The sequence below is a fragment of the Nyctereutes procyonoides genome, unplaced genomic scaffold, assembly GCF_905146905.1.
Source record: "Nyctereutes procyonoides isolate TBG_1078 unplaced genomic scaffold, NYPRO_anot_genome, whole genome shotgun sequence".
Classification (NCBI taxonomy): Eukaryota; Metazoa; Chordata; class Mammalia; order Carnivora; family Canidae; genus Nyctereutes; species Nyctereutes procyonoides.
This window is the reverse complement of record NW_026575155.1, coordinates 14,632,930-14,660,802: the sequence shown is the minus strand read 5'-3', so window position 1 is coordinate 14,660,802 and position 27,873 is coordinate 14,632,930. Positions and strand designations below refer to the sequence as shown.

The 27,873-nt window shown below is 58.2% G+C and overlaps 1 protein-coding gene across 1 annotated transcript; it reads left to right on the top strand.

Annotated features, from left to right (window-relative positions):
• The first annotated feature begins 45 nt into the window (after positions 1–45).
• RIPK4 (receptor interacting serine/threonine kinase 4) lies at positions 46–27,873 on the top strand. The gene is made up of 8 exons (XM_055313636.1): positions 46–271; positions 11,467–11,758; positions 17,035–17,183; positions 18,664–18,713; positions 20,919–21,077; positions 21,825–21,928; positions 23,704–23,965; positions 25,357–27,873. Exons 1-8 carry the CDS (start codon positions 90–92, stop codon positions 26,514–26,516), a joined length of 2,358 nt encoding a protein of 785 aa, XP_055169611.1. The 5' UTR covers positions 46–89; the 3' UTR covers positions 26,517–27,873.

Genomic DNA, 27,873 nt, shown 5'->3' with positions numbered 1-27,873 from the left:
CGGGCGGCGGAAGTGGCGTCAGCGGGCGGGGCGCACACCTGGGCACCTGGGCGGCCGCGGCGGCGCGGGGCGGCTGCGAGACGCGCGCGATGGAGGGCGAGAGCGGGCGCCCGTGGGCCTTGGGGCTGCTGCGCACCTTCGAGGCGGGCGAGTTCGCGGGCTGGGAGAAGGTGGGCTCGGGCGGCTTCGGGCAGGTGTACAAGGTGCGCCATGTGCACTGGAAGACGTGGCTCGCCATCAAGTGCTCGCCCAGCCTGCACGTCGACGACAGGTCAGCCGCCCGGGCGGGGGCGCTGGGGCGCTGGGGCGCTGGGGCGCTGGGGCGGGCGGGTCCCGCGGGGGGTGCAGCGGGGGGGGGTCCCCTCGCCACCTGGGTCGCCGCAGGTGCGCGCGGAGGGCGAGCGGGGCGCCCCCGGCGGGGTCCGCGGAGGCCGGGCCACCTCCGGGGCCCCCGGGCACACTCCCGCGAGGGGTCGCGTCGGGGGTCAGCCTTGCGGGGCGCCCCGGGGGCTGCTCCCTGGGCTGCGGTCTGCGCTCGGCTTAGAAAAATTGCCGTGTGGGGATCCGGGCTTTGTGAGCGAGTTAGGCTCCGTTCGACTCACTTAGTAATTTACGCCGGAGCACAAATTGGTGTAAGACGGTAATTATTTCGGTCGGAAGCCCTGGCTTGGCTCGGCCGGGCTTCCCCGGCGCCGCGGGGCTCGGGCTGGGCCCGGGGGTCGCGGGCCCCCAGCGCCCCCTGGCCACACGCTGCAGCCGGAGCCTCCGGGGACGGGCCCGCACTGTGACCCCCTGCGCCCCCGCGCCCCGGTCCCAAAGCCACAGCAGAACGGCTGCCCCGGAACAGGGGTGCTCAAATGAATCGCGATTGGAGAGCACGGGAAGCCCTCCCCGCCCCCCGTCCACCACCGCTTGAACCCAGTCGCCGCATTGGGAGCTGTGCATCATTTTGGGGGGTGGAGGTGGGAGAAGCAGGTGTGGAGCAGCAGCCCTTGTGTTGTTTCCAGCTTTTACGTTTGCATTTTAGTCGTTTCCGTGTAAGCCCCCGTGGAGCCCTTTCGAATGCTCATTTGGTGAAAGTTCGCTTTCTACGCGGGCGGGCGGGGGAGGTCGTGTCTGTTAATATTCTGTGTGGAGATTGCCCTTCCTTGCAGAGTCAGCCCCGAACGCACAGCCGTAAGGAAATCAGCTTGTTTATTTATTTAGGATTTTATTTATTCGTGAGAGAGGCAGGAGGCAGAAGCAGGCTCTCTCCCCTGCATGTGAGCTTGAGCCCAGGACCCCTCCCCCCCCCATCAAACCTGACCTGAGCTGAAGGTAGTCGCTCAACCACTGAGCCACCCAGGTGACCCCCAAACGCCTCCTTTTACTTTATTATATATATATATTTTTAAAGATTTTATTTATTTATTCATGACAGACACAGAAAGAGAGAGAGGCAGGAGGCAGAGACAGGCAGAGGGAGAAGCAGGCTCCATGCAGGCTCCATGCCCGACGTGGGACTGGATCCCAGGGTCTCCAGGATCACACCCCGGGCCAAAGGCGGCGCCAAACCGCTGGGCCATCGGGGCTGCCCTTACTTTATTATATTTTATTTATTTATGAGAAACGCAGAGAGAGAGAGAGAAGCAGAGACACAGGAGGAGGGAGAAGCAGGCTCCATGCAGGGAGCCCGACCTGGGACTCGATCCCGGGACTCCAGGATCACGCCCTGGGCTGAAGGCAGACGCTAAACCACTGAGCCACCCAGGGATCCCAAATGCCTCCTTTTAAACCCCACATAGCCTTTGCTGTTTCAGACACCTGGTTTTTAATCCTTGGCCTATTGAATGTTGGGGCCTCGGAACTGGTGGGCTGGTTGGCGGCAATGCTCTCTTTTCTCGGGGCTGTTTGGGTGCCCAGGACTAAGGCAGAAGGATTGCAGTGCTTTCTGCGGCACCCTACGGTAGCAAATGGGCCCTGGGTGCTCGCTGCGCTGTGTATGTGTCCCGGCCTAGGAGCTTAGACAGTGCAGCCCGTGGGGGTTCCTTGCTCTAAGCCTCAAACCCAGAGTTCCTGGGAAACCTCCGTAGAGTGGTGACAAGTGCTGGAAAAATAGCACCAACAAAGATGAGGTGGTGTGCAAGGCCCTCCTCCCTTCTTTGCTGGGGAGCCTGGGAACTTCTCAGGCCGGGAGGGGCGCTGTGGTTATTTTGATAAAATCCAAACCACTTTGAATAGCAGCCCAGGGTTAGAGCCTGAAAGGCAAGACCCTCGCCCTAGAGGCCTTTTTGTGCTCTTGGGGACATGTGACTGACAGGGAATCTTCTCCTGAAAGCGAGCTTTATTCATCAGCAGTGCTTTTCACACCAGCTTCTTGTGTCGGGAGAGCAAACAAAAAGTACACAAGCCCGGCCCGGGCTGACTCATCAGCCTGCATCCGCAGAATCTGTGATTTCCAGCCACCAGGCCCTCGTTCCCTGGGTGGCCCAGCTGGAGGTAGGGTTTCTCCACTTGAGGCGGATCACTGAGGATATTGCAGAGCCTGGGTGAAAAGTGTTTTGTCTTTTAACTGGAAGCCTTTCCTGCCCGGCCCGAAGCGGGCAGGTGGTGGCATGTCCTGGGCGGCCAGGCCGAGGTCAGCATCGCCCAACAGGAAGAGATTCACCTCTTGCACTCTGCCGGCCGGTAGGGCAGGCTGGAGTTCTTCTGTATTTGCAGCAGTGGCTGATTCCTCCGACTGAGGAGATGGCTAAGGCCTGCTCTTGGAGCAGCCGGCTCCCCTCTTCAGCTCCAGGTTGCGGGCAGGAATTTGCATCCCCTCCCGCAGTGGTGCTGCAGGAGCCGCAGTGGTGCTGCAGGAGCCGGGTGTGCTCAGGCCTGCAGAGTTGCGTCTAGGCCTCGAAATGGTGGTTGTGTGACGTGTCCTGCCAAATTTTGGCAGGTCGGCCTCTGCTCTTTTGATGAACTGCCTCCCATCCCCACCCCGCTTTTTGCAAGATGTCCCTTGAAGTGGGGAATAGGATTTTCATGGGGTTCTGGGTGCAGCCCTCACTGCTGCTGGGGCCACCCCAGCCCCCGCCCCACGCCCCTCGGAGCAGCAGGCTGCCTCAGGCCTGTGTGCATGGACTTCTGTGCAGGGGAGGTCAGGGGCCCCAGACAACCCTCCAGGGTCCGCGGGGGCAGAGAAGCACCTGCCAGAGGAGCTTCCAAGGGGGTCTTCAGGGATTTCACAAGTGATACCCTATTGATTTGTGTTTCCCACTCCTTATGGGCATGTCTGGTGGCTTTGGGGAGATGGGTGGTCTCCCTGGCTCACCTTGATTAGGGGGTCACGAGGGCTCGGGTGGAATCCAGGGATGGACAGGTTACTATTTAGATGAGCACAAGTGACCCCAAAGGCCCCATTTTTCAGCCCGCACCCCTCCCTTGGGCTAAGAGGAAGCCCTGAATAACAGAGCGCCCGGCCCGGGTGCCGGCCCCGGCAGCTAATGCGCCATCGGCACCGGCTAGCCCGGACGAGCCCGAGCAAACCCCGGGTTTGCAGCTACAGAGCTGACAATCTGACAAGCCCGTTTCTTGTCAGTTTTAAAAATAGCAGTGTGGGAACCCGCGGAGGCTCCCTGGGAGCTGACTCCGGCCCGTGCGCCATGGGAAGGCCTAGCCCAGAGGCACCAGCTAACACATGATTAAAGCACCCATTTTCTCTGCTGCCTTTCCCAAAGCTGGCTCCTGGGTCCTGGCCCCCTTTCACCACACCCCATCCTTCCTCTCCTCCTGCAGTGACTGCTCCCCTGCCATCAAGAGATCCCACTGCGCGTCGCCTGGGTGGCTCAGCCCTTGAGCGTCTGATCATGCCCCAGGGCATGATCTCGGGGTCTTGGGATCGAGTCCCGCATCGGGCTCCCCGAGGGGACCCTGCTTCTCCCTCTGCCTGTGTCTCTGCCTCTCTGCCTCTTTCTCTTTGTGTCTCTCATAAATAAATAAATAAAAAAATTTTTTTTTTGTTTTTTAAAAGACCAAAACCATTTCGTCCCGTTCCTTCCTCTTTTCCCCAGTAAATGCCTCCAGAAAGAGAAGCCTTGGTGTCCCTCCCCCACGACCTGTCTTTGGAATTTCTGATTGAACTGTGAGGAGAGCCCCTGGCTTTTTAGAAATGGTCTGATGCTATTTCTGGTATTTCCCCCTGTCCAGATGCCCTAAATGAGAAAAAAAAAATGGAGTTAATATAAGTTCTATTGAGAAAAAGGGGATTGGACGCATCGAACCCCAGCTTGGCCCTGGTAATGCCCAGAGATTTTCCACGGAGGACCAAGAGGAGGTCCTGGGGATGGGGGTGCTTTGTCCATTCCTGCCTCAAGTGGCGAAGAAAAGGGGCCGGTTTGGAAATGATCACAGGAGGGAAGCGTGACGCCAGCCCTGCTGAACGGTGCCTGGTTTTAGATACTGTTAGCGCATCACAATTCTTGGGATGCTTTAACAGAGGCTGGTGCCAGGGGATTCGGGGGGCCTCGAACTTGACTCCTGACACCCCGGAAAGGGATTTGCTGGTGCGGACGGTGACCTGGGTGGAGGTGGAGGCGGAGGCTGAAGTCCCACGGGCCTGGCTCCTCCGGGAACACTAGTGCGCCCGGCCCTGGATCTAGAGTTTCTCCGTCGTCCACAGAAGCCAGAAACACAGCTTGGAGGGAAAGTGTATTTAAAATAAATAATTGCTGTTGACAAAAAAACAGCTGGTGGTTTCTTTCTGTGTGAGGAGCGCCCTGTCTGGTGGCTCCCTGAGAGGCCTGATTTCAGGTGCGTTGCATTGCACATGCCTCCAGGGTTAGCCAGCTGGGCTAGGGGTGTCGCTTCCCTAAGCCCATGGCTCCTGCTGGGGCTAAGTTTGGGGGTGGGGGTGTCCCTGGGGCAAATAAAGAAAACCTGAGAGGTTGGGGTCGTTTGGATTTGGGCTGAGTGCTGAGTAGATAGTAAAGCATTTTTGTGCCAACGCTTCTGAGCAGAACCAGTGCTACAGCTTAGGGGGCTCCGGTCAACCCCACTCCCACTCCCCAGGCCCGTGCAAGGAGTGTCCTCTCCTTGTGCCCTCAGACCTCCCTGGGACTGCCCCGGGACCCCCTTCGTTGCCCCGGGGACGTGTGGTGACGGCTGGGGTCCCCTGAAGAACATTTGTCTTTGGAAACAGACTTATTTTCCAGGCCAGCTGGTTTTCCTTGATGAAATGTCCTTACCTGTGTGGTCAGTTGTGCAAAGCCCGCCTGGTGTTCCTTCACAGAGGGCTCGGGGCTCCTGGAACATTCAAGCTGTGATTAGCATTTGGGAGCAAGCCAGCACTGGGAGCCCTTTTTTGACTTTTTTTTTTTTTTTTTTTGAATTCAGGTGCTTGGGGGTCTCTATTCAGTGGGAAGGGCCTGCGGCAGGGGGAGCTGCGAACCTGCTGAACTCCCCGGGCTGTGGGGAAGCAGGACTGAGTGATCTGCTGCCAACCAGGCTGTGAAGTCTCTAATGAGCTCCACAATCAGAAGTCACCCTGGTTTTCTGCATTGTGCCCTTTGGGCAAATGGAAGAAAACATTTTATTTGCTGAGTAGCTCGGAGCTTCCAGTTAATGAGAAACTGCGCCTTGATGTAATTGGCTTTGTTCTCAGAATCCGCATTTGTTATCTGTCAGGCTTGGGGTGGAGGCCTCATCTCAGGGGGTCTCGGGCAGGAAGGTGACCCTCCCTCGTCACCGTCCAGCCTGTAGTCCCCGAGCCTTGCCCGTTGCAGGTGGGCCTCTGCACATCCCGGGGGCAGGACACGGGGCCCCGTGGACGCAGTGCCCTCCGAGCACGCACACGGGGAGGCCCGGGGCGACAAGCCTTCATTAAAGGAAAATAAAAGGGGTAGGAACAGACAAGTTCTGACACTGATTCGTCACCAAACAGGAAACAGAAGCGGCCGCCGGTGCTGCGTCCACTTGCCAGAGCTTAGGCGTGAATCCTGTTAGAAGCGGTAGCCAGTGGTGGTAGGGAGTGTCAGAAGTGCTGGTTGTCCTGGTTTAGTGCAGATAATTAGGTCTTCCCAGGAGGAGGACAGAAGACAAGAAGAGCCCAGGGGGATCGTTTTTCTCTCTCTTTTAAATGACCGCTCTTCTCATGATGCTCGATGCTGGCTCGATCCAGCCACTCCCTCCCTTAGATGCCCCTGGAGACCAGGCGCAGGGGTTGGGGTCTGCCTCTGTGTGGGAGGGGCTGGCTGCCCTGGGCTGGCACCAGAACCTGTGGCTACAGTTTCCACGGGGGGGGGGGGGGGAGCAGCTCCTCGGCACCCCCCCAACCCCCCCCCCGCCCCTGTAGGGACCACCCCACAGGCACCATTGCACTCTGGTGGGCATTTTGCTTTCCATTCAGGGGCCACGTAACCAGAGGGCTAAGAAAGCAAAGCCATGCCAAGCTCAGGTTTGCTGCTTTTTTTTTTTTTTTAAGATTTTATTTATTTATTCATGATAGACCTAGGGGGAGAGAGAGTCAGAGACACAGGCAGAGGGAGAAGCAGGCTCCATGCAGGGAGCCCGATGCGGGACTTCATCCCGGGACTCCAGGATCGCACCCTGGGCCAAAGGCAGGTGCTAAACCGCTGAGCCACCCAGGGATCCCCTCAGGTTTGCTTTATAATAATTTCATTCTTCATTCCTGATACGTGTTTCACTTGCTCCTGAGGCCAGTTGGGAGTCTTTGCTCCTTGAGTTTGTTCAAAACCAAATTCTCAAAAAAACCAAAAACAAAACAAAAAAAAACAACCAAAAACCCACCCCCACAACAAATTCTCCACCTTCTTTGAGGTGTTCCGCCCCCAGCACAGGTGAGGAGCCGCCCGCTGACTCCCACTGGAGATGGGGGCATCCTTGCTCCTCTCTCTCCTCCATCCCTATCAATCATCAAGTCTCATTGATTCTTCTTTAGAATGTGCCCTGCGTCTGCCCTGTTCTCCCCCCCCCCCGCCCCGCCCCACCTAGAGCTGTGGCTAAGAGCTGGGGCAGAGGTGCTCCATGCAGGTGGAGTTTGGGTGCTGCAGTCTGATGAACAGTGAAATCTGAGGTTCCTCTTTGCCAGCGGGCCCTCCTCCCTGGGAAGTGCTTCCGTACGCGTACGGGACGCGCGGCGGCCTGAGGTCTCGGAGCCGAGGTCTGTAAGAGATGGACTTGTTTGGTTGGTACAGTGTTGACTCCCCATCAGGCTAGCAAACGAGCGCAGGTGCAAGAACATGCGAGCTCCAGAAGAGCCCCTGCAGAAGGGTTCTGGGCAGGACCGCTTGTACTGGAACCTGCATTTTTGGGGGAGTCCCTGAGGCCACCCCAGCCTGCTGCCTGCACGCAGCATGCAGATGCTGGATCTCAGCTCAGTCCCCAACTGCAGTAGGGCATGTCTGGCCTGCAGTTCTGGACCCTTCCTTTAGGGTTGGTTAGAAAGCATGTTCCCCTGCATGCACCTGGAACCCATTCTCCAGGAAAAAACAGATTCACTTTTTTTTTCATTGGATAAGTTTGACATTGTGCACCTTTACGGTGTGTAACTCTGATCTGTTTCTATATTGCGACGTGGTGCCATTGGGCGGATATTTCTCATATCGCGGACTTACTGTCTGTGTAGAACAAACTACATATTTATTCGACTGCGTGTGGCTGTGTCAGCTCTTGTTACAAGTTTGTGCCCTTAAACGACCTCAGTCTTACCCCCCCCCCATCCTCCTTCCCCGGGTCACCACCATTTAATTCTTTTTTAGACAAAAATGGGACCGTACAGTACTTTCTCCATCTGGCCTACCTCACTGAGCACAGTGTCCTCGAGGCCCATCTCTGTTGTTGCCACTGCTAGGATATCCTCCTTTCTCATGGAGGAATAATTGTCCATTGTGTGTACGTTCCACACTTTTTTTTTTTTTAAATCCACTCATCCATTGATGGGCATTGGGGTTGTTTCCGTACCTTGGCTATTGTGAACAACGCTGTGATAAACACGGGTGCGCAGCGATTTTCTGGAAATGTTGTTTCCGTGGCCTTTGGGTATACTATACCCTGATGGAGGATTGCTGCCTTGCGTGACAGTTCTATTTTAACCCTTTGGAGGAACGCTCATTTTGTTTCCCATCGTGGTTGAGTCAGTTTACGTTCCCACCAAGAGCGTATTAAGGATTGCCCTTTCCTCCCCGCGGCCTCGCCAGCCCCTGTTTTTCTCTTCTTCTTGATGTTAGCCCTTCCGACAGGTGTGAGGTGAGAGCTCATTGAGGTTTGGATTTGCAGTTCCCTGATGGCTGGCAATTTTCACAATTTTTAGTATCTTCTCATGTGCCTGTTGACCATTATGATGTCCTCTTTGGACAAATGTCTATTTAGTTCTCCTGCCCATTTTTAAATCAGATTTTTTTCTTTAGGTTGTGTTCATTTTTTTTTTTTTTTGAATTCATGAGAGACACGCAGAGAGAGGCAGAGACACAGGCAGAGAGAGAAGCAGGCTCCCTGCAGGGGGCCCGATGGGGAACTCCATCCCAGGACCCCGGGATCACCACCTGAGCCAAAGGTAGATGCTCAACCACTGAGCCACCCAAGGGTCCCAAGTTGTGTTCATTTGTTACCTACCTCGGATATTAAGCTCTTATCCATTATGTGGTTTGCAAAATTGTTCTCCCATCCTGTAGGCTTTCATTTTGTTCCTTGTTTCCTTTGCTGTGCAGAAGCTTTGCAGTTGAATGTGGTCCCGTTAGCTGATTTCGGCTGTTGTTGGTGGTGCTTTTGGTATCGTGTCCAAAAGACCATCACCAAGATGGATATTAATGAGCTTCTTCCAGTGTTTTCTTCTAGTTTTACTGTGGCAGATCTTATTTTTAAGATTTTGATCCATTTTGAGTTAATTTTTGTGAGCGATGTGAGACAGGGTTGCACCATTGTCCTGCCTGTGTTTCTCCAGTTTTCCGAGCGCCATTTATCAAGAAGACTGCCCTGTCCGTATTGGGTGCTTGTGGCTTCCTTGTTGAATATTAGTTGACCATAGAAACAGAGTAAAATTAATATAAATGTTGGGAGGGGCCACCTGGGTGGCTCAGTGGTTGCACGTCTCTGCCTTTGGCTCAGGACATGACCCCGGGGTCCTGGGATCGAGTTCCGCATCGGGCTCCCCACAGGGAGCCTGCTTTTCCCTCTGACTGTGTCTCTACCTCTCTCTGTGTCTCTTTCATGAATAAATAAAATCTTTTTAAAATATATGCTGGGAGTACTTAAGTGGGCAATTCCCAGACTGTAGTGGTTTATTTTAAATTTGGCTGAGATGCACCTAGCTCACTCTGTACCCGGGGTTCTCAGACTTGGCGCTATTCACATTTGGGGCTGCATAATTCTTTGCCTTGGGAGCTCTCGTATGCATTGTGGGATGCTGAGCAACATCCCTGGCCTCTACCCACCGGATGCCAGGAGCAGCCCCGAGTCGTGATGCCCAACACATCCCAGACGCTGCTCAGGGTCCCTGGGGGCACAGCTGCCCCTATGTGAGAATCACTGACCCACACTCAGGGGTCCTCTCCCCGAGACCCCCACTGTACAGCTACTTGGCCTGTGCTCACCTGAGACTCCCAACCACAGTGGTTGGATGTGTGGGCAGAGGGGCTGAGATCCTGCTGGAGCACCTGTTGCCCACATGGGGACGGGGCCCGGGAGTCTTCATCTCAGCCAGCTTTCTGGGTGCTTTTGACATTGTCTGGTTTTGACAACCACTGACCCAAATGGCACCTGGTCAGGCCCCGTCCTTATGCGACTCAGCCCTCTTTCCTGGATGCACGCTGGGACTTTTGCCCCACGAGGCTAACACAGACCAGGATACGGGGATGCTAACCTGTGAGTCCGCGGCTGCACCAGGCTGTGACCTTGGGCCAGGGCTGGTGCGTCACCTGTGGACGGCCCCGCTGGCCGTGGCCTCTGTGCCATGGGGGCTGGTCTCTGTGTTGAGTGGGAAAGCCGTCACAGCCATGCGGCCTGAACAAAGGAACCAAGGGTGGGCTGTGCACGGTGGTTGGTGTTTCTGAAAACGCTGGACATAGAACTAGCACGTGACCAGCCATCCTAGCCCTGGGTGTCCAGCCCAAAGGGTCAAAAACAGGGACGTGGACGGATATTTGTGCACCAGTGTGCCCAGATGTTCAGCGTTATTCACAGTAGCCCAAAGGGGGCAACAGCCCAGGTGGCCCTCCTCAGATGACTGGGTACCTAAGACGCGACGTGTTCATACAATGGAATATCACTCAGCCACAAAAAGGAATGAGGTTGCACACACACTTCAACACGGGTAAAACACAAACACGTTATGCTGAGATGCTGAGTCAGAAAGAAGCCAGTCACGGAAGGACACACACTGGGTGATTGTACCTATATGAGGTGCGTAGACACGTTCATGCAGACGGCAGGTAGCCCAGGGGTGAGTGAGTGAGAGGAAGGGGCTCCAGTTGAGGGGGACAGAGTCCCTGTTGGGACGAGGTTTGGGTGTAGAGTGTGGGGATGGTCGTACAGCCCCTTGAGTGCACGCGATGCCTTCGAATTTTACGCTTACCGATGGTTAAAATAAAAACTCTGTTATGTACATTTTTTTAAAGATTTTATTTATTTATTCATGAGAGACACAGAGAAAGAGAGGCAGAGACACAGGCTGGTGGAGAAGCAGGCTCCCTGCAGGGAACCCGATGCAAGACTTGATCCCAGGAGCCCAGGATCATGCCCTGGGCCAAAGGCAGACGCCAAACCGCTGAGCCACCCAGGGGTCCCAGGTTATGTACATTTTACTACAACTAAATTAATGGTTAGAAGAAGGTGGGCAGCAGCCTGCAGACTCCGGCCTCGCTGGCTGACATTCGCCAACATACGTGTGGGGCTGGGTTCAGGGACACCTGGACCAGATGGAGTGTCGGCCTTCACGAAGAAGGTGACCGGGGTTCTTCGGACGGATGCTTTGTTACAGCTTCCGTCACACAGAGACTTCTCTCCTCCCTCGTCCCAGGAGAAGGGGTCGCCAGCGTCACTCGGGGGCCCCAGAGGGCAGTGGCTTATGGATGCTCCTGGGTTTTCAGATGATGATTAGGATTTCTCTCCTCCCTGCATATGATAACCCAGGGTGGGGGCACCTGGGTGGCTCAGCGGTTGAGCATCTGCCCCCAGCCCAGGGCGTGATCCTGGAGATCTGGGATCGAGTCCCACGTCCCTACAGGGAGCCTGCTTCTCCCTCTGCCAGTGTCTCTGCCTCTCTCTGTGTGTCTCTCATGAATAAATAAATAAAATCTTTAAAAAAACAAACAGACCCAGGGTGCACAGAAGTGTCTGGTTACCTGTAGGGCTGCTGACCTCGAGAGGCCCCAAATGGGATCATGCGAGTGCGTGGGGGTGGTTTTCTCCGGTGGCCCCTGGTCGTGGTGCTTTGTGTCATTGCCTGGCTGAGCCCCGCCCACGTCTCATGTCTCCCAACTTTTTCAGGGAGCGTGTGGAGCTTCTGGAAGAAGCCAAGAAGATGGAGATGGCCAAGTTCCGCTATATCCTGCCCGTGTACGGCATTTGCCAGGAGCCCGTGGGCCTGGTCATGGAGTACATGGAGACGGGCTCGCTGGAGAAGCTGCTGGCGTCCGAGCCGCTGCCGTGGGATCTGCGCTTCCGCATCATCCACGAGACGGCCGTGGGCATGAACTTCCTGCACTGCATGGCCCCGCCTCTCCTCCACCTGGACCTCAAGCCCGCGAACATCTTGCTGGACGCCCACTACCACGTCAAGGTGGGGCTCGCCCGGCACCCCATGCAGGGGTCCAGGCGGCCGGGGTGGCGCAGGGCGGACAGGGGACGGTTCTTGGGGGAAGGCATTCGAAGCAAAGGCCTCCTTCAGCTTAGGGGCTCCAGCGACCCCCAGGTTTGTTGGGGTCGGGAGAAGCCCCACGGAGCGTGTCGCTGGGACATGGACCTTTATGCACACGGCTCACTCCTCTAGATCCCGGAGCAGGAGTCTAAATTCGGGGCACCCTGGGAACAAAAGAGCTTACGGGTTTGCGGATCCCGGTCTTGCTGGATGTCACAGGAAATCCGCTTGGGAGTCAGACCGCGTGGGTGGGCAGTGGGTGGGCTGTCCCTGGGGGGCCTCGGGCCCCATGGTTATGGCTGCGTCCCCATCGGTGGTCTTGGGCATGGTGGTGGGCTGGAGACTCCACGGAAAGAGGCTCCGAAGGGGCTCATTCTGTCCTCACCACGTGAGGCCTCTGAGATCTGCTCCTTTTTATTTTTTATTTTTTTTGGATAAGTTTATAAAACAGAAAAGCATGAGGAATAATAGCTAAAAACCAAGCACCAGCCATGTGGAATTATAAATAGTAAGGTTGTCCGGTATGTATTTCTTTGAATAAGTCTCTCCTTTGGAATATTTTTGTGTCCTGGGTCCCGTGGTTGACACCGGTGTGTGTGGGACACATGTCGTGGGTTTTCTCCATGTGAGGCACACACACGCTCGCTGGGGAGGCCCAGGGCCGGATGCCCTTGCCACCTCCCTTCCCCCCACACAGCCCAGGAGTGAGTGAGAAGGACCCACAAGCAGTGGCCTGAATCCCTTCCCCCCGTGGGGGCCGGGAAGGGACTCACCTGGTGCTCCGACACTTGGCTGTTCCCGGATGGTTGCACAGCACTCGCGGGACCCCCTGCCCTGCTGGGTGAGGGTTAGGAGGGGCCTGAGTTCAGCCCTCCCCAGCCCCCCGGGCTCTGTCCGGAAAGAGAGGTGCGACCAGGTGACACACACCTGCAGGCAGCTCCTTGTGCTCCAGCTCAGCAGCAGGCGCTGCCAACCTGAGGCCGACGGGGAGACCGATTTCCACGTTGGACCCTGACTGCAAATGTCCCTTGAATGGGTGTCGCCCAGAAATCAGGTCGTAGCGGGCAGATGGGAGTCCTCTCCTCACCGCGGGTCTGGTTTGAATGAGTGCCATGGGGTCCCCGGTTTTTTTCCGGCTGGTGTTTGGCTTCCCCCGTGGACCTGCTGCCCCCACCGACGCTACAGGGTTGTCAAGGAGTGTGCGGTCCTCTGGGCACTAAGTGAAGAGGGAAGCTTTTTTTTTTTTTTTTAATTTTTATTTATTTATGATAGTCACAGAGAGAGAGAGAGGCAGAGACACAGGCAGAGGGAGAAGCAGGCTCCATGCACCAGGAGCCCGATGTGGGATTCGATCCCGGGTCTCCAGGATCGCGCCCTGGGCCAAAGGCAGGCGCCAAACCGCTGCGCCACCCAGGGATCCCAAGAGGGAAGCTTTTAAGCTCAGGCTTGAATACACACAAGGAAGAGGTGGCAACAGCAGACCCTGTGGGTGCTAGAGGTCCCGCCTGCGGATGAGGGCCCCTGGGTGGTGGCCTGGTTCCTGCTAAGCTGCGGCTCAGAGGGGTGAAACCAGCGGCCAGGGTGGCCCAGCTGTAGGTCACCCAGCTGAGGGGACATCCGGGTTCTGTGCTGGGCACGAGATGCTCGCAAACACAGTGGGTGGCACAGGGGTGTCACATGAGGGTGGGAGAGGCATCGGGGGGCAGGTGTCCTGCAGGCCACCCATGGGTGGGGTGGGGGAGGAGTCACTCCAGCTGCCGGTGGGGGTGCTGCTGGGTGGGACTGGGTTCTTCGGGGAGGATCAGGCTTTGCAGCTGTCAGGAGGTGGGGGGGGGGGCCACAGACAGAAGAGTCGCGGAAAATTCTAGATTTCTTAGCGGGAGGAAGAGCAGGAGGCTGAGCTAGACTAGGGGAGGGGGTGCTGGAAAGCTGTAGTGCTAGAGGCTGCCGGGAACACACCGTTCTGAGGGAGGGCCGCTGGTGGGTGTGCACGAGGGATGTGGATATTAGGGCACAGCCCCACCCCCGGCTCCGTCACCTGGAGGGGGGGGCGTCGTACCTCTGTGTTGTTGGGAGGGGCCAAAGGTGATGATGAAGTGCCACTGGGGCCATCGGTGTTGGTGCTTCGTGGCCAGATAGCTGTGTTTTGCACACCGGGGACATTGCCCTCCATCCAGGGAGCATCTCACGTGCTAGATCCACAGTAGACACTCACTATTTGCTCGCTAGGGAAGCGAGTGCCGCGCGACACGCTGGGGACTTGCTTTCTCGGTGGCTCATCCGCCGCTTTGGCTCTGAGCTCCCTCTCCTTATGCACACCCGGCCCTGCGGCCCTGGCGCTCATGGCAGTTTTAGGAAACGGGTGAAGATTCCTGGTGAAGAACCCAGTGGGTCTCAAGGAGCCTGGGGCGGCCGAGGAGGGGGCTGTGCTGAAGCCCAGGGACCTGTCTCGGCAGACGGGAAGCGCAGTGACCCCCCCAGCACCCTCAAAGGCCCTGGTGGGCCCTTTTCTGTGACCGCTGCTCAGCCCCAAACAAACAGAGAACATACGTCCATCACACATTTCCTTATTCTCAGAGACGGGGCGTGGAGGGCAGTGCTGGGTCCAAGTTGGCTGGAAGCTCCGTGCTGATTGCTTGGCCTCTGGATTCCCGGCCGCTGTGCAGTCTGCGGTTGTTTGGAGCAACGAAACTGTAATCTGGGATCTTGCAATGAGATCCTAAGTCCCTGGGGCCCCTCAGGACCCCCTCTCTGTACGCAGCAAGGGTGAGTGGAGCTCAGAATCTCAGAGCAACCCCCTACTTTGCAAAGTGTATCAAAGAGACTTAATAATAAAGCAATACTTGATGTCGGTATTAACTAAGTTAAACACCAATGGAGTAAAAGCCCATTTCAAGTTGAAAAGGAGCTTAGTTTATTGTTGCTGTATTTTTTTTTTTTTTTATGGACGCCACACCCAGCCTGGGGCTTGAACTCATGATGGAGATCAAGAGTCCTATACTCCATCCGCTGAGCCAGCCAGGCAGCCCCACCCCAAACCTCCCTCAAAATGGCTTAGTTTAAAATCTCAGGCTGCTTCTGGTCCAGTTCGCCCAGACCAGGCTGGATCCATAGGGACCCTGTTCTGTGGCCAGGCCGGGCCCTTCCTTGGTCTTGTCCAGCTGGGCCTAGAAGGTGAAGGGACCCATGACCCCGGGGGCACCTGTGAGCACCGTACTGAGGCGGATGCTGAACGCGAAAGTGTGTTTGCAGGTTCTAGGACGTCTGCTGTGTGCGCCGTATCCGCTGGGACTGCCAGGGCCGCAGTGTCCAGATCAGGGCAGGACAAGTGGGAAAGGGCAGGAGGAGAAACCCGGCGGGGCGGAGGGTCAGAGGCCACCAGAGAATTCGGATTTCGGATTTGCATTTTGATGCTGTAGCTTTTATGTGGAATTCAAGCTCTTTTTTTCCCCACATTTTTTTTTTAGAGATTTTATTTATTTATTCATGAGAGACACAGAGACGAGAGAGAGAGAGAGAGGCAGAGAGCAGAGACACAGGCAGAGGGAGAAGCAGGCTCCCTGCAGGGAGCCCAATGCGGGACTCGATCCCAGGACCCTGGGGTCATGCCCTGGGCCAAAGGCAGACGCTCAATTGCTGAGCCACCCAGGGATCCCCCTTTTCCCCACATTTTGAGCCAGCTGGCTGCACCTGCAAACAGCAGACATGAAGGGAAAGGCTGTGAGCGGGTGGGAGGCGTGGGGTGAGACCCCCGTCCCCCAGTCGGTCTCCACTTCTCGACCTCAAAGTTTGAAGCTGCTGAGTTTGGACAGAAACACTTTCCCTCATCAACTTGTTGACGGGGTGCCACGCATGGCTCTGTCCCGGCCCCGAGCCGCTTCATGGATCTGCAGGGCTGGGTGATGCCAGACGGCAGCGCGAGCAGCCGGGGGCCCGGGAATGGCCAGGCCGGCCCTCCTGGCGTGACCTGTGCCGTCCTGGCCGGCCCACTGCAGCGAGGGAGGCCCGGACCTGTCCCACGGGCTTTGTCCCGCCAGCTCCCTGCAGCCGTGGCCGGAGAGCCCTGCAAGGATCGGGTCACAGTCATAAAGTCTCCCTGTGTCAGCAGTGAGGACATCAGCCTGTGGGCTCCCCTCGAGGGCACAGGGAGCCCAGAAGGCAGCCCCACTCAGCCCGGGTCCCTGTCCCTCCATCCTCAGTTTGAGGAGCAGCCCTGGAGTCAAAATGATACCTAAGCCTTGGAAGAGAACATAAAGGGGCACTTTTTCCCCGTGGTTCCCGGGACCCTTATGGCCCCAGAGCGTGACCTAAGCCTACACCCAGCCCTTCCTCCAGCTTCTGAGGATCCCAATTGACCCCAGAGCTGGGGAGCAGCTGGGGGGGGGGGTGCTGTGATGCCTTTCCCTCCCTCACCATGGGGCTCAGTGAGCTTCGAGAGCTTTCCGGACCCCTCAGGCCAGAGGCAAGCAGAAGGCAGAGCTGTGGGGCCTGCGGAGCTGGGGTCCAGGTGCTGCAGGTGGGTGGGCCCCGCACACGGAGGAGGTGTGCGTCACACCTCGCGGGGGTGCCTGGTGTTCGGCGAAGGAGCCAGCCAGTGCCTGTTTATCACCGCCGTCCCAGGTGGAAGGCAGATCCCCCTTGAGGTTGCGTGGTTGTGTGTTTTGTTTGCTTTAAAGGGCGTCTGAAGGCATATTTCCCTTTAAAGAACCTGCTGCCGCTTGCCCGCCTCCCCGGCTGGGCCACGGCATAACCCTTAGCACCGGGCCTCACTTTTCACGTGTCACTGAAAACCTGTAGACTCCGAGGATCGCTTTTCCCCTTCAGGCCGACTCGGGCCGTCCCCAGTGGTGGCGGAGGTGCCACCTGCCAGGACTGAGATTGTAAAACTTCTCCCGGCAAATTCCTTCCTCGGAGCGTCATCTTTCCCCTGCCCAGCAAGCTCCCCGCGGCCCGGGCTTGGCTCCTCCGAGGCCGGCTGTGCCTCCCTGCCTACCCCCCCTCCACCCCGAGGAACACAGGACCCAGCTTTCGGGTGCAGGTCCCCGGGTGTGGCTGCACAGCAGGGTTGGGACGGAGCCGGGCAACACGGCAGAGGGGAGGTGTTGCTCCAGCTTCTGGAAGGCAGCCCTCACTCGCTGTGCATCAGCGGGCGAGGCCCCAGGAAGCCCGCTGAGCCCCGTGTGCTTGCTGTGTTGCAGATTTCCGATTTTGGGCTGGCCAAGTGCAACGGGCTGTCCCACTCCCATGACCTCAGCATGGACGGCCTGTTTGGCACCATCGCCTACCTCCCTCCAGAGCGCATCCGGGAGAAGAGCCGGCTCTTCGACACCAAGCACGACGTGTACAGGTGTGTGTGAGTGACAGGCGTGCGTGCGGGCCGCGCAGGGGCTCTGCACCTTGTTTCTCCGTGCTCCGAGTGGTTCGGTCCAGATGAAAGGGCTTGGGGTCTCTAGCTGGTAGGTGCAGGCCACCCCGGGTGCATGAGGCAGTTGTCCCCTGCAAGCGCGGCCAGCCGCGGGTGGAGAATGGCAGTGGTTGGGGCCCGTCAGACACAGTGATGGGACCAGGCTGGCAGCCCTGTGCTGGAAGGGCTCCGGGGTTTTTTATGAAATTGGGATTTTCATAGCTCGTCCGCTGCAGGAGCCTGCTGCTCTAAGTGCTCCGTGTCTCTGTACGTGGGTGGACGTGGGCTCCTGACCCAGGCCCCTCCAGCCTGGCCGCTTAGGCCTCCAAATGTCTCTTACGTGTGACCGAGGAGCACAGACACGCCAGGAGCCGTTCTCAAACGAGCGTCAGCGGGATTTTTGTGCTCAAGAATAATCCCCAAGTCATTGGTGCCTGCCTTTTACGAATTGCAAAAGTCTTAATCACGCAGACCTGTTGGAGGAGAAGAGAGGAGGGCGGAGGGTAGGGGGGGTGTGCACCTAAGCCCCTCATTGTGGCTCTTATGCATGATGACTGTGACCTGAAGCGCAGCGCCTGGCGGCCTGGCAGACTGGTTTGACGGTGACCGTGGTGCGTGTGCTCAGCCGGGCTCTGAGCTGTCCGTCCCTGCCGGGTGGCACTTTGGAGGCCAGTCACGGCTTGTAGGGCTTGCGGAGGAGAATAAGGTCGGTCCCGTGTTTGTTTTGGAGCTGAGAGCTTCCACTTTTGAACTTGCAGACTTCAGTACATTTTCAACGGAGAACTCTTGCGTCTCTGTCGGTAGCTGCTCTCCACTCCGTGCGGGGGCAGCTCAGTGTTTGGGCTCCTGGTTTTGTTTTTTGTTTTTTTTAAATGTATTAGATTGTGCTTTTCCGGGGTGTCTCCAGAGTAATTCTATACACTACAGAGAAAGAGAGAGAGAAAAGAAAGTGAACGTGTAATTTCCAACAACCCTATAAGGGCCCCGGGAAGGTCGGCTGGACCGGCCCGTGTGTCCTCTGCACGGCCTTCTGGGGCATCTCAGCGAGCAAGCACACGGGCCGCCGGAGCGGGGGGCCCTGCACCTGCCAGCACGCAGGTGCTTCTCCCCGTGAGCTGGGGTCCGGCAGCAGAGGGGCGATCCTTCCCCTTCCCCATCCCCACTCCCCCCGGTGCTGTCTGAGCTTGCACGAGCCCGGGCAGTGGGATCATGTCTGTGACATCTCAGCTACCGCCCTGATGCGCTCCCCACGAGCAGCGCCCGTTTAACAAATCCACAAAAAACATCTAGGGGTCCCCCGCCCCCTCACGCCCCTTCTTTGGAAGGCCCTGGTTTTCTTCAAGCTCGTTGCTGTGTGGGAGAGCGTCCGGCTTTGTTGGAGGGTGAGGCTCACAGACACTAACCTGGCCCATTTTCCTTCCAGCTTTGCCATCGTGATCTGGGGTGTGCTGACCCAGAAGAAGCCGTTTGCAGGTGAGTGGGCTTGTCCTTGAGGGTCGAGCATCCGTGTGTCCCGGAGCAGGGGAGGGCGGTATCTGGGGTCCAAGCTGTGCCTGCGATCTGTGTTCCCACAGTGGGCAGGGAGGGGTGGCTCTGGGCCGTGAAGCTGACGGGACCATCCTGCGGGTGGTCCCCGCGGAGCCCCTTGCAGCGTCATTCACGCACAAGAAAAGCGGCGTTCTGACGGGGTCTGTTCAGTGGATTTCTTTCCTTAGGTGCCAGCTAATTCTTGCATGTTTGTGATTTTATACACGACATTAAATGAACCCTCGTGTCCATTTAAAGTGTATAATTCGGTGGCATCAAGTGCATCGGCCGTCATGTAGTTGCTACCACTGCCTGGTACCGGCACATTCTCATCCCCCTGCAAGGAAACCCCAGGCCCACGCAGCAGTTCCTCCCCCTTCCCCCCACCCCAGCCCCTGATGACTACCTGGCTCCTTTCCCCTTTTTTGGATTTGCCGACTGTGGATATTTCCAGCCAATTCTTTTTTTTTTTTTTAATTTAAATATGGTAAAATATGAAATCGACCATCTTCTCCATTTTAGAGCATACAGCTCAGTGGTGTGACGCACATTCACACAGCTGTGCAACCGTTCTCCAAAATCCGGGTGGATTTTGGCACAGCTCTGGGCACCCAGGTCACCAGCACCCCGCTCGAGGGCTGTGACGTCTCTTCCTCCTTCACACACCCGCTGTCCTGACGTCTGTCCTCAAAGTGCCAACGCCTTGACCTCTACAGGCATGTGTGGGTCATTCACGCTATTCTGTGGTTTGATCAGAAAAATCTGAAAATTCAGAGCAGAGTCAGCACGTGGCCCCAGGTCAGGGATCCCCTTCTGCTTGAGGCTCCGAGCGGGAGCCAGCGTGGGTCTGTGTCCGTGTTGTTGGTCTCCCTGGCCCCTCCTCCTCCTCCTCCTCCTTCTCCGTGGAGGCTGCGGTCTGAAGCCTCCATGGTGTGGCAGCGTGTCGCTCTGACCCGAGATTGTCCCACAGTCCCGGCGCCCGAGGCAGGTACATGACTTAAATGTCAAGAGCCGAGGCCCGCGTGTTTTATTGCCGGGGACGTAGGGAGTTCAAGGTACGGGAGTGGAAGGTGTTTTTTGCATTTTTTCCATCTGTTTGGCAGCAGAAAATCCTCCTGGTGTTTACTTGCCTCTTATTGGGAGGGCCTGCTGGGGTTTGGAAGTCTGTGCTGTGGAAGTCACGTGTGGCTCCCTGGGACAGCGGTTGCACAAGACTTAACAGGAAGGCAGGTCGGAGCGACACAGTCGCATCCTGGTGGGCGGCGGGGACTTTGGGCCAAAGTTCCACACTTGCCAACATGTGGCGGCTGCCTCTGCACAGCTCCCTGGCCGTGGGCGTGTTGGGAACTGCGGGGCGGGGCGAGGGGCCTGGGAACACGGAGCTCGAGGTCCAGCCCAATGGGACATTGTGGTGTCAGGCTGAGCCGGGGGAGGGGGGCAAGTCTGCCTCCCAGGGGTCACCTTGGGCCCCTTGGTCTGTGAGCAAGATGATGATGATGCTGGTCGTGGGTCCGTCATGCTTATGAAGGTCGCCAAGGATGAAAGGCAGGGCCCCACGTTATGAATTTGCCAGAAAAAAGTCCCCCGTTTACACAGCCCAGGCCTGAGCCCGTGTGGAGGAGGCCAGGCGTCCCGGCCGGTGCTGCGGTGGCCGCTCCCCACTCGGGGCCCCCTGGGACCTGCACTTCAGTGTCCAGATCAGAATTTAGGAAGGGTTTTGCGTCATCACAGGGAGATTTGGGTTCACTTGGAGGCTGCACCACGTGACTTTGTGATTTATACGTGTTGCCTCTCTTTGGCACGCACCGGCCACTTGGGAACATGTCTCATCAGATCCTTTTCTTCTTTGAACCCTGTTTTCCTTTGAGTTTGAGGCCCCGAAAGATCCGCCCTGTGATAGGGTGCGCTGGTTCCATTTGGTGCATCGCAGGGCGTTTGTAAAACCCGGAAAAGGGAGCGTGGCCGTGCCCCGCAAGGATAAGGATTAGAGAGAGCTCTGGGCTTTGCAAAGGAAGCGAGGTGGCCCCCCAGGTGACGCTGTGTGGACGGTGTGGGTGACGCGCACCCCTCCCCCGGAGGGTGAAAACCACGGCCCCCCCACCCACCCCGGCCCCACGGAGCTGCCCTGACTTACGCGCTTCTCCTTTGCAGATGAGAAGAACATCCTGCACATCATGGTGAAGGTGGTGAAGGGCCACCGCCCGGAGCTGCCGCCCGTGTGCAGAGCCCGGCCGCGGGCCTGCGGGGCCCTCCTGCGCCTCATGCAGAGGTGCTGGCACGGAGATCCCCGGGAGCGGCCCACCTTCCAGGGTGAGTGCCCGGGGGACCTGCTGCTCGACTGTGCCGCTGGGGGCATGGGGGAGGCTTGATGAGCAGGACAGGAGGGGCAGCCGCCCAGATAGGGCAGGCGGTGCAGACACAGGTGCCTGGGGCCGGGATGGGCGGCTGGCGTTCGGGGGTCGGTGGCAGCGCCCGCCCCAGCTCCAGTCCAGGGCAGCCTTGCTCCCCGGAGGAGCATGTGCTGCAGTCCTGCAAGTTCAGGTACGGCGGTGCCTCGCTGGGGGTCTGATGAGACCGCTCGCCCGAGGCTGTCTTTGCATCTCCCTTGGGGTCTTGTCCACCTCGGATGGATGTATCCTCGGGGTAGGAAAGTGATTCTGATGAAATCAGAATTTGTTGTTATATTGAAGACACACGGAGGAGACGACAGGAGCCTCCCCTGCCCGGTGCCAGCCACCCGGGGCCGTCGTGGGCACGGGGCTCCCCCCGGGGAGGGCTTCTCTGGGAAACTGGAATGCTGTGGGCCCTGCCTGGCGTCTGCAAGACACTGCAAATGGTGGCTAACAGGACGCCCCAGAGTGGCCCACGTGGAGGCTACGGGGGATCCTCTGCGAGCGCCGCCGAGCCAGCAGCCTGGGAAGTCGGGTGCTGGCCAGTCCCCTGGGGTACAGCTGCCCCGGCTGCTGCCTCTTCTGTCCCTGCCTGAGGTCTACACGTGTGAGGAGTGGGTGTGGAGGTCATCGAGTGACCTGCCCTGTTTTGTTTTCTCCCCAAAAGAAATTACCTGTGAAACCGAGGACCTGTGTGAGAAGCCCGACAGTGACGTGAAGGAGACGACACAAGATCTGGACACGAAGCAGCCCCCCGAGCCCAAGAGCCCAGTAAGAGCGACCTTTCTGGAGGCCATTTCTTGGGGGGCCCTTCCCCTCCTGCAGACTGGCCTGCCAGCCTGGTCCAGGCCCTGGGGTCACCCCCACACGGAGAGAGGCCTGTCCCAGGTCGGTTGGCCTTGTGTCCCGGAGCCAGCCGCAGGGTCCTGTGCCCCAGAGCAGGAGGGCAGGTCGGTGGCCGGCTGTCGCAGCGCCAGGTGTCTATCCTGTCCAGCTGCATCCTGTCCCCACCTCCCATCTGTGGTTAAGAGTGGACAGTGTGGGCCTGCTGGCCGGATGCTCTGGGAGCTGGGGGGATGCAAGGCCCATGTGGGCTCTGCTGGTCCAGCGCTCTCTGCTCCCCTGACTCGGGAATCTGGCCGCTTGCCAACCGCTGCCCATAAATGATTTGTTCTGGGAGGGCCACATGGGTTATGTAAGGTGCAATAACTAACTCCAAAGGCTGGGGCTCACCAAGTCCGCGGGGTGACGGGGCTGTGGCAGACGTGCGAGGCGAAGCCCAATGTGTTATCTGCTATCGGGCGGTTTAGCCCCGGCTGCCGGCCGCGTAAGGCTAGGAGATAAGTCATTGTTTAAGGCGTGCCCGCTGTCTGAACATAAAGGGGTGTGTGTGTGAGGCTGGGGGGCAAAGGTGCCCGGGGTGAGGAACCTGGTGAGGAAGAGCCAGGCACCCAGTGCACGGGTGTGACTCTGCTCCGAGCCACCGAGTCAGAGCAGATCTGCAGTTCCCAAGGAGAAGGGAGGATGGGGGGCACGTGGGCTTGGGTCGGGGAGAGTTGGAGGCCACCTGGGGCTTAATCATTCACCAGAAGTCTGCCTTCCTGGAGGCCCATGAGGGAGGCCCTGGGAGAGGCCGCGTTGGCGCACATTATATTGGAGTGCCCCTTTGTCGCCGTAGTTGGGCCGCCCCTCGTGTGGCCCCCACACAGCCCCCCGGCCCAACTCCCATGGCTAGGAGGAGGGGGTGCAAGTGGTTGGCAGGAGGGGGCCCAGCCCCAGTCCCAGTCGCATGTCCTTCCTTCGTTTCTTACCAACACTGGCCTGCCAGGGTGTGCATGGCCCAGCACTCAGGCTTCACACCCTCCCGGCACCCTCACATCCTGCCTGTTGTCTAGGTGATGCTGCTTGTGCCACTCTAGCAATGGGCCAGGGCAGCATGGTGCCAGGCTTCCCATGTTCATCTGGCCAGCATTGGCTCACACGGTTGGCGTTGGCTCATGATAGCCAACGTTGGCTCATGATGACCAGTGTTTGCTCATGATGGTCGGTGTTGGCTCACGATGGCCAGCGTTGGCTCACTATGGTTGGTGTTGGCTCACAATGGCCAGCATTGGCTCACTATGGTCGGCGTTGGCTCACAATGGTCAGCGTTGGCTCACGATGGTCAGCGTTGGCTCACGATGGCCAGCATTGGCTTGCCATGGTCAGCGTTGGCTCATGATGGCGGCATTGGCTCACCATGGTCAGCCTTGGCTCACAATGGTCACTGTTGGCTCATGGTGGTCAGCATTGGCTCACAATGGCCAGTGTTGGCTTGTGATGCCCAGCGTTGACTCTCAATGGTAGGCATTGGCCCATGATGGTCAGCGTTGGCTCATGATGGTCTGCATTGGCTCATGATGCATTTGTGTCTCCCGGCTTTGGGCTCCCCTGGTGCTGTATCCATGGCGATGGACAGAGTGCCCCGTGTGGCTGTCCTTTGCCCTCCGCCTGTACCCCCTGTGCCCTGGGTGGGTCTCATCTACCCCACTCTGCTCGGTTTGCAGAAGCCTGTGTGCACGCCCCTCAAGCGAGCCTCCGCGCCCACCTTCGACAGTGACTACAGCCTCTCGGAGCTCCTGTCCCAGCTGGACTCGGGTACCTCTCAGACCCTGGACGGCCCGGAGGAGCTGAGCCGCAGCTGCTCGGAATCCAGGCTGCCGTCGGCCAGCAGCGGCAAGAGGCTCTCAGGGGTGTCCTCAGTCGACTCTGCCTTCTCCTCCAGGGGGTCGCTGTCTTTGTCCTTTGAGCGGGAGCCTTCAACGGGAGGTAAGCGAGGCCCCCAAACCCTGGGAAGTGAGGCCCTTAATCACAGGGCTGGGGGGGCAGGCAGTGTGGGTGGGAGTCCGTGTGCACCCGAAGGGACCAGGCACCCAGCTTCTGGCCCCAGTTCTTCATTCCTGTATCGTGTACCCAATTGTTTTGGGGCGTCAGAGCATAGCTAGCTCACTGAGCACAGGTCCGGAGAGGTACTCGCTGAGTGGCCAGCCAAGGGGCTCTGTGCGGTGTCACTTCAGGGTAAGGGGGCCGGGCCGGGCCACCTGGCTGTGCAGGAATAGTCCTACCTGTGCCAACCCCGGGTGGTGGGTCTGACCTCAGGTTTGCAGATTGAAACCCTGAGTTCATCAAGTGAGTCCAGCAGGTGAATGGAACCCCGCACCTCGAGCTCTCTCTCTGTAGAGGCCAACCCCATAGCCCCTTTCTCCGAACCCCTTTCCCTTTTGTGAACCTTCCCCCCCCCCCATTTATTTGAGCCATGCGTTGTAAAGTGTGAGTTATCCCTAGACAATTTAACACACTGGTCCCATCTCTACCACCTGCTGGCGTGGGGTCCTTCTCAGGTCACCTTCTATCTTTATGTTAATTTTGATGGGTTTTCCTTTGGAAGCGGCTTCTTCCCTGCCTATACCCCAAATGCTGGTCCCTGGGTGCAGCGGCTGGTGCTCGCTGCAGTCCCATGAGGAAAATAGGGATGTTCACGCTCAGGGCAGCGGTGGCAGAGGGGTGGTGAGTGCCAGAGGGCTGTGGGAAGGGTGCAGACGCCAGGAGGACGGGAAGTTGGCTTTTCCTGGTGGGTCAGGGAATTCCTTCTGGAAAGGAAGCCTCCTCCTACAGGCTGTGAGCCTCCTGGGATTTTTAGAGAGGAATATTTGGGGCAAAAGAGGGCATATTGGGTTAAGGAGATGGCTCAAAAAGACACGTCAGTGGGGAAGGTCTACGTGGACAGCTTGACGGGGCGATGAGATTGAACAGGAAAGAGAAACCCCATCTCCGGGGAGAAACATGTTCTAGAACTCTCTCTCGGTCTGATGCTCTCAGATGGCCTTGTGCTTGCAGGCGACCAGTTCCTGGCTCAGCTCTGAAGCCTGTGTAGTGACACTCATGTAGATTGGGAGGATTGTATCTTCTGGAATTCCACCTGTAACCCCCTGCCCCCCAAATGCAAGTCCCCTTGAGAGCATTTCATGTGAGTGAGAAGGGTCCTGCTCCATGCAAGCCTGAACCCAGACACTATAGTGTCCTCTGTATCAGGTGACTCTTGAGTGATTTCAGGCACACGGCGACCCCGGGGGCCTCCGGGGAGGCATGGGTCAATGCCGGGCGCCTGCCAGGCCTCGGGAGTGGCCAGTGGCCTGATCCCCGCCTCTCTCTCCCCACAGACCTTGGCACAACCGACATCCAGAAGAAGAAGCTCGTGGACGCCATTGTGAGCGGGGACACCAGCAGACTGATGAAGATCCTGCAGCCGCAGGACGTCGACCTGGTCCTGGATGGCGGCGCCAGCCTGCTGCACTTGGCCGTGGAGGCCGGCCAGGAGGAGTGTGTCAAGTGGCTGCTCCTCAATAACGCCAACCCCAACCTGACCAACAGGAAGGGCTCCACCCCCCTGCACGTGGCCGTGGAGAAGAGGGTACGGGGCGTCGTGGAGCTCTTGCTGGCTCGCAAGATCAGCGTCAACGCTGCGGACGAGGACCAGTGGACGGCCCTGCACTTTGCGGCCCAGAACGGGGACGAGTGCAGCACCCGGCTGCTGCTGGAGAAGCATGCCTCCGTGAGCGAGGTGGACTGCGAGGGCCGGACGCCCATGCACGTGGCCTGCCAGCACGGCCAGGAGGGCATCGTGCGCATCCTGCTGCGCCGCGGCGTCGACGTGAGCCTGCGGGGGAAGGATGCCTGGGTGCCGCTGCACTATGCGGCCTGGCAGGGTCACCTGCCCATCGTCAGGCTGCTGGCCAAGCAGCCGGGGGTGAGTGTGAATGCGCAGACGCTGGACGGGAGGACGCCGCTGCACCTGGCCGCCCAGCGGGGGCACTACCGCGTGGCCCGCGTCCTCATCGACCTGCACTCCGACGTCAACGTCTGCAGCCTGCTCTCGCAGACGCCCCTGCACGTGGCCGCGGAGACGGGCCACACGAGCACTGCCAGGCTGCTCCTGCACCGGGGCGCTGACAAGGAGGCCGTGACGGCCGAGGGCTATACCGCCTTGCACCTGGCTTCCCGGAACGGGCACCTGGCGACCGTCAAGCTGCTTGTGGAGGAGAAGGCCGACGTGCTGGCCCGGGGGCCCCGGAACCAGACGGCGCTGCACCTGGCGGCTGCCCGCGGGCACTCGGAGGTGGTGGAGGAGTTGGTCAGCGCCGATGCCCTCGACCTGTCCGACGAGCAGGGGCTCAGCGCGCTGCACCTGGCGGCCCAGGGCAAGCATACCAAGACTGTGGAGACGCTGCTCAAACACGGGGCACATGTCAACCTGCAGAGCCTCAAGTTCCAGGGGGGCCGCAGCCCCGATGCCGCGCTCCTCCGGCGAAGCAAGACCTAGCCCGCTGCCCGTGGGGACGGGGGGCCCGCGTGGGGTTCTTGTTCCGTTGTTGCGTTCTGCTGTGGGGACAGAATGACGCTGTGCTGGTCGGCTCCACTCGCCTGGTCTGTGGCCTGGCAGAACAGTGACCGAGGGCCAGCAAGAGGCAGGTGGCTGCTGACTCTTCGTGTGCGTGGCATCTGCGTGGGCGTGTTACCCTCCGGAGGCAGTTGGTTAGGATGCACTTGGCAGTCGACCCATTCCCCCGATCGGCATGCCCGCTCTCAGAGGGACGATGGGTTGGAATCATTTCTCTGGGCTCCTTGCTCCTGGCGTGGACGGGAGCGAGTTCGCCCTGCCGTGAGCCACGCTGCCCGTGATGGCCCAGAGCACAGCCGCGTGGGGCAGCAGGTGCGGAATGGGCTGTGTCTTCTATCTTCGTATCCGGCGGCAGGCTGCAAAAAGCCTGTTTCGGAACATTTTAGTGGAATTCTTGTTTGACAGCGTGTCTTTCATGGATGAACATGGGATCCACAGTTGCTTTAAATTTGTCAAGAACGTTCACGTCATTGGGCCGTGTAGTCTGTGAAGATCGAGTGTAAAGTAAGAAGGTTGGTTTTTAAAAGCAAGCGGACGGTCATCCAACCAATTCTTTTATACCCAAATTTGTTTGTCCTCTGGTTTGGTGCTCGTGCAGGGGGCCGCACCCGTGCCCTGACACCGGTGTCAGCTCTTGCTCACCTCTAGCTTGCCCGAGAAGGTTTTTGAACTCCAGAGCAAAATGGATTAAGAGTCATTAAAAACCTCAGACTCTGCTCGTTTCGGTTTTGGACGGCCATCCGCGTTCCCAGCCAGATGGGCCACCTTCCCTGTTGGTCTCCTTCCAGCCCTGAGGTTTGCTGAGGTGCTTATTTGTGCAGGGCGCTGCCGTCCTGGGGTTCCGGGGCTTTTCTGAGCTGCCGGACGAGCACCTACTCCGCGGGGGAGCCTTGGGCTTTTGGGGTGTAGCCCCCGGGGCAGCACACTCTTGGATACAAAAGACTGATTTTTATCCCCGTTCCTTCCTTGGCTCCTGTGTCCCGCGTGGCGCCCCCTGATGCGGTCCTCTAAGTAGGTTTGCTGCGGGACACGACCCTGTGCGCAGACACACCCCGTGGCCTGGTGTACAATACAGAGATTGATATTAATGTACCGTGTATGTTAATGTGAATCTGTGGACAGGATACTTCTTTTCTATGACAGGAAATATCCACACTGCTTAGAACTGGCTATGTTTTAATATGCCTCGTGCTTTCACTACACTGTACCACCGTTGTATATAGGACGTGTGGAAGACGAATAGTTCTGTTTGATGTCAATAAAACGAAACCCCCTTCTA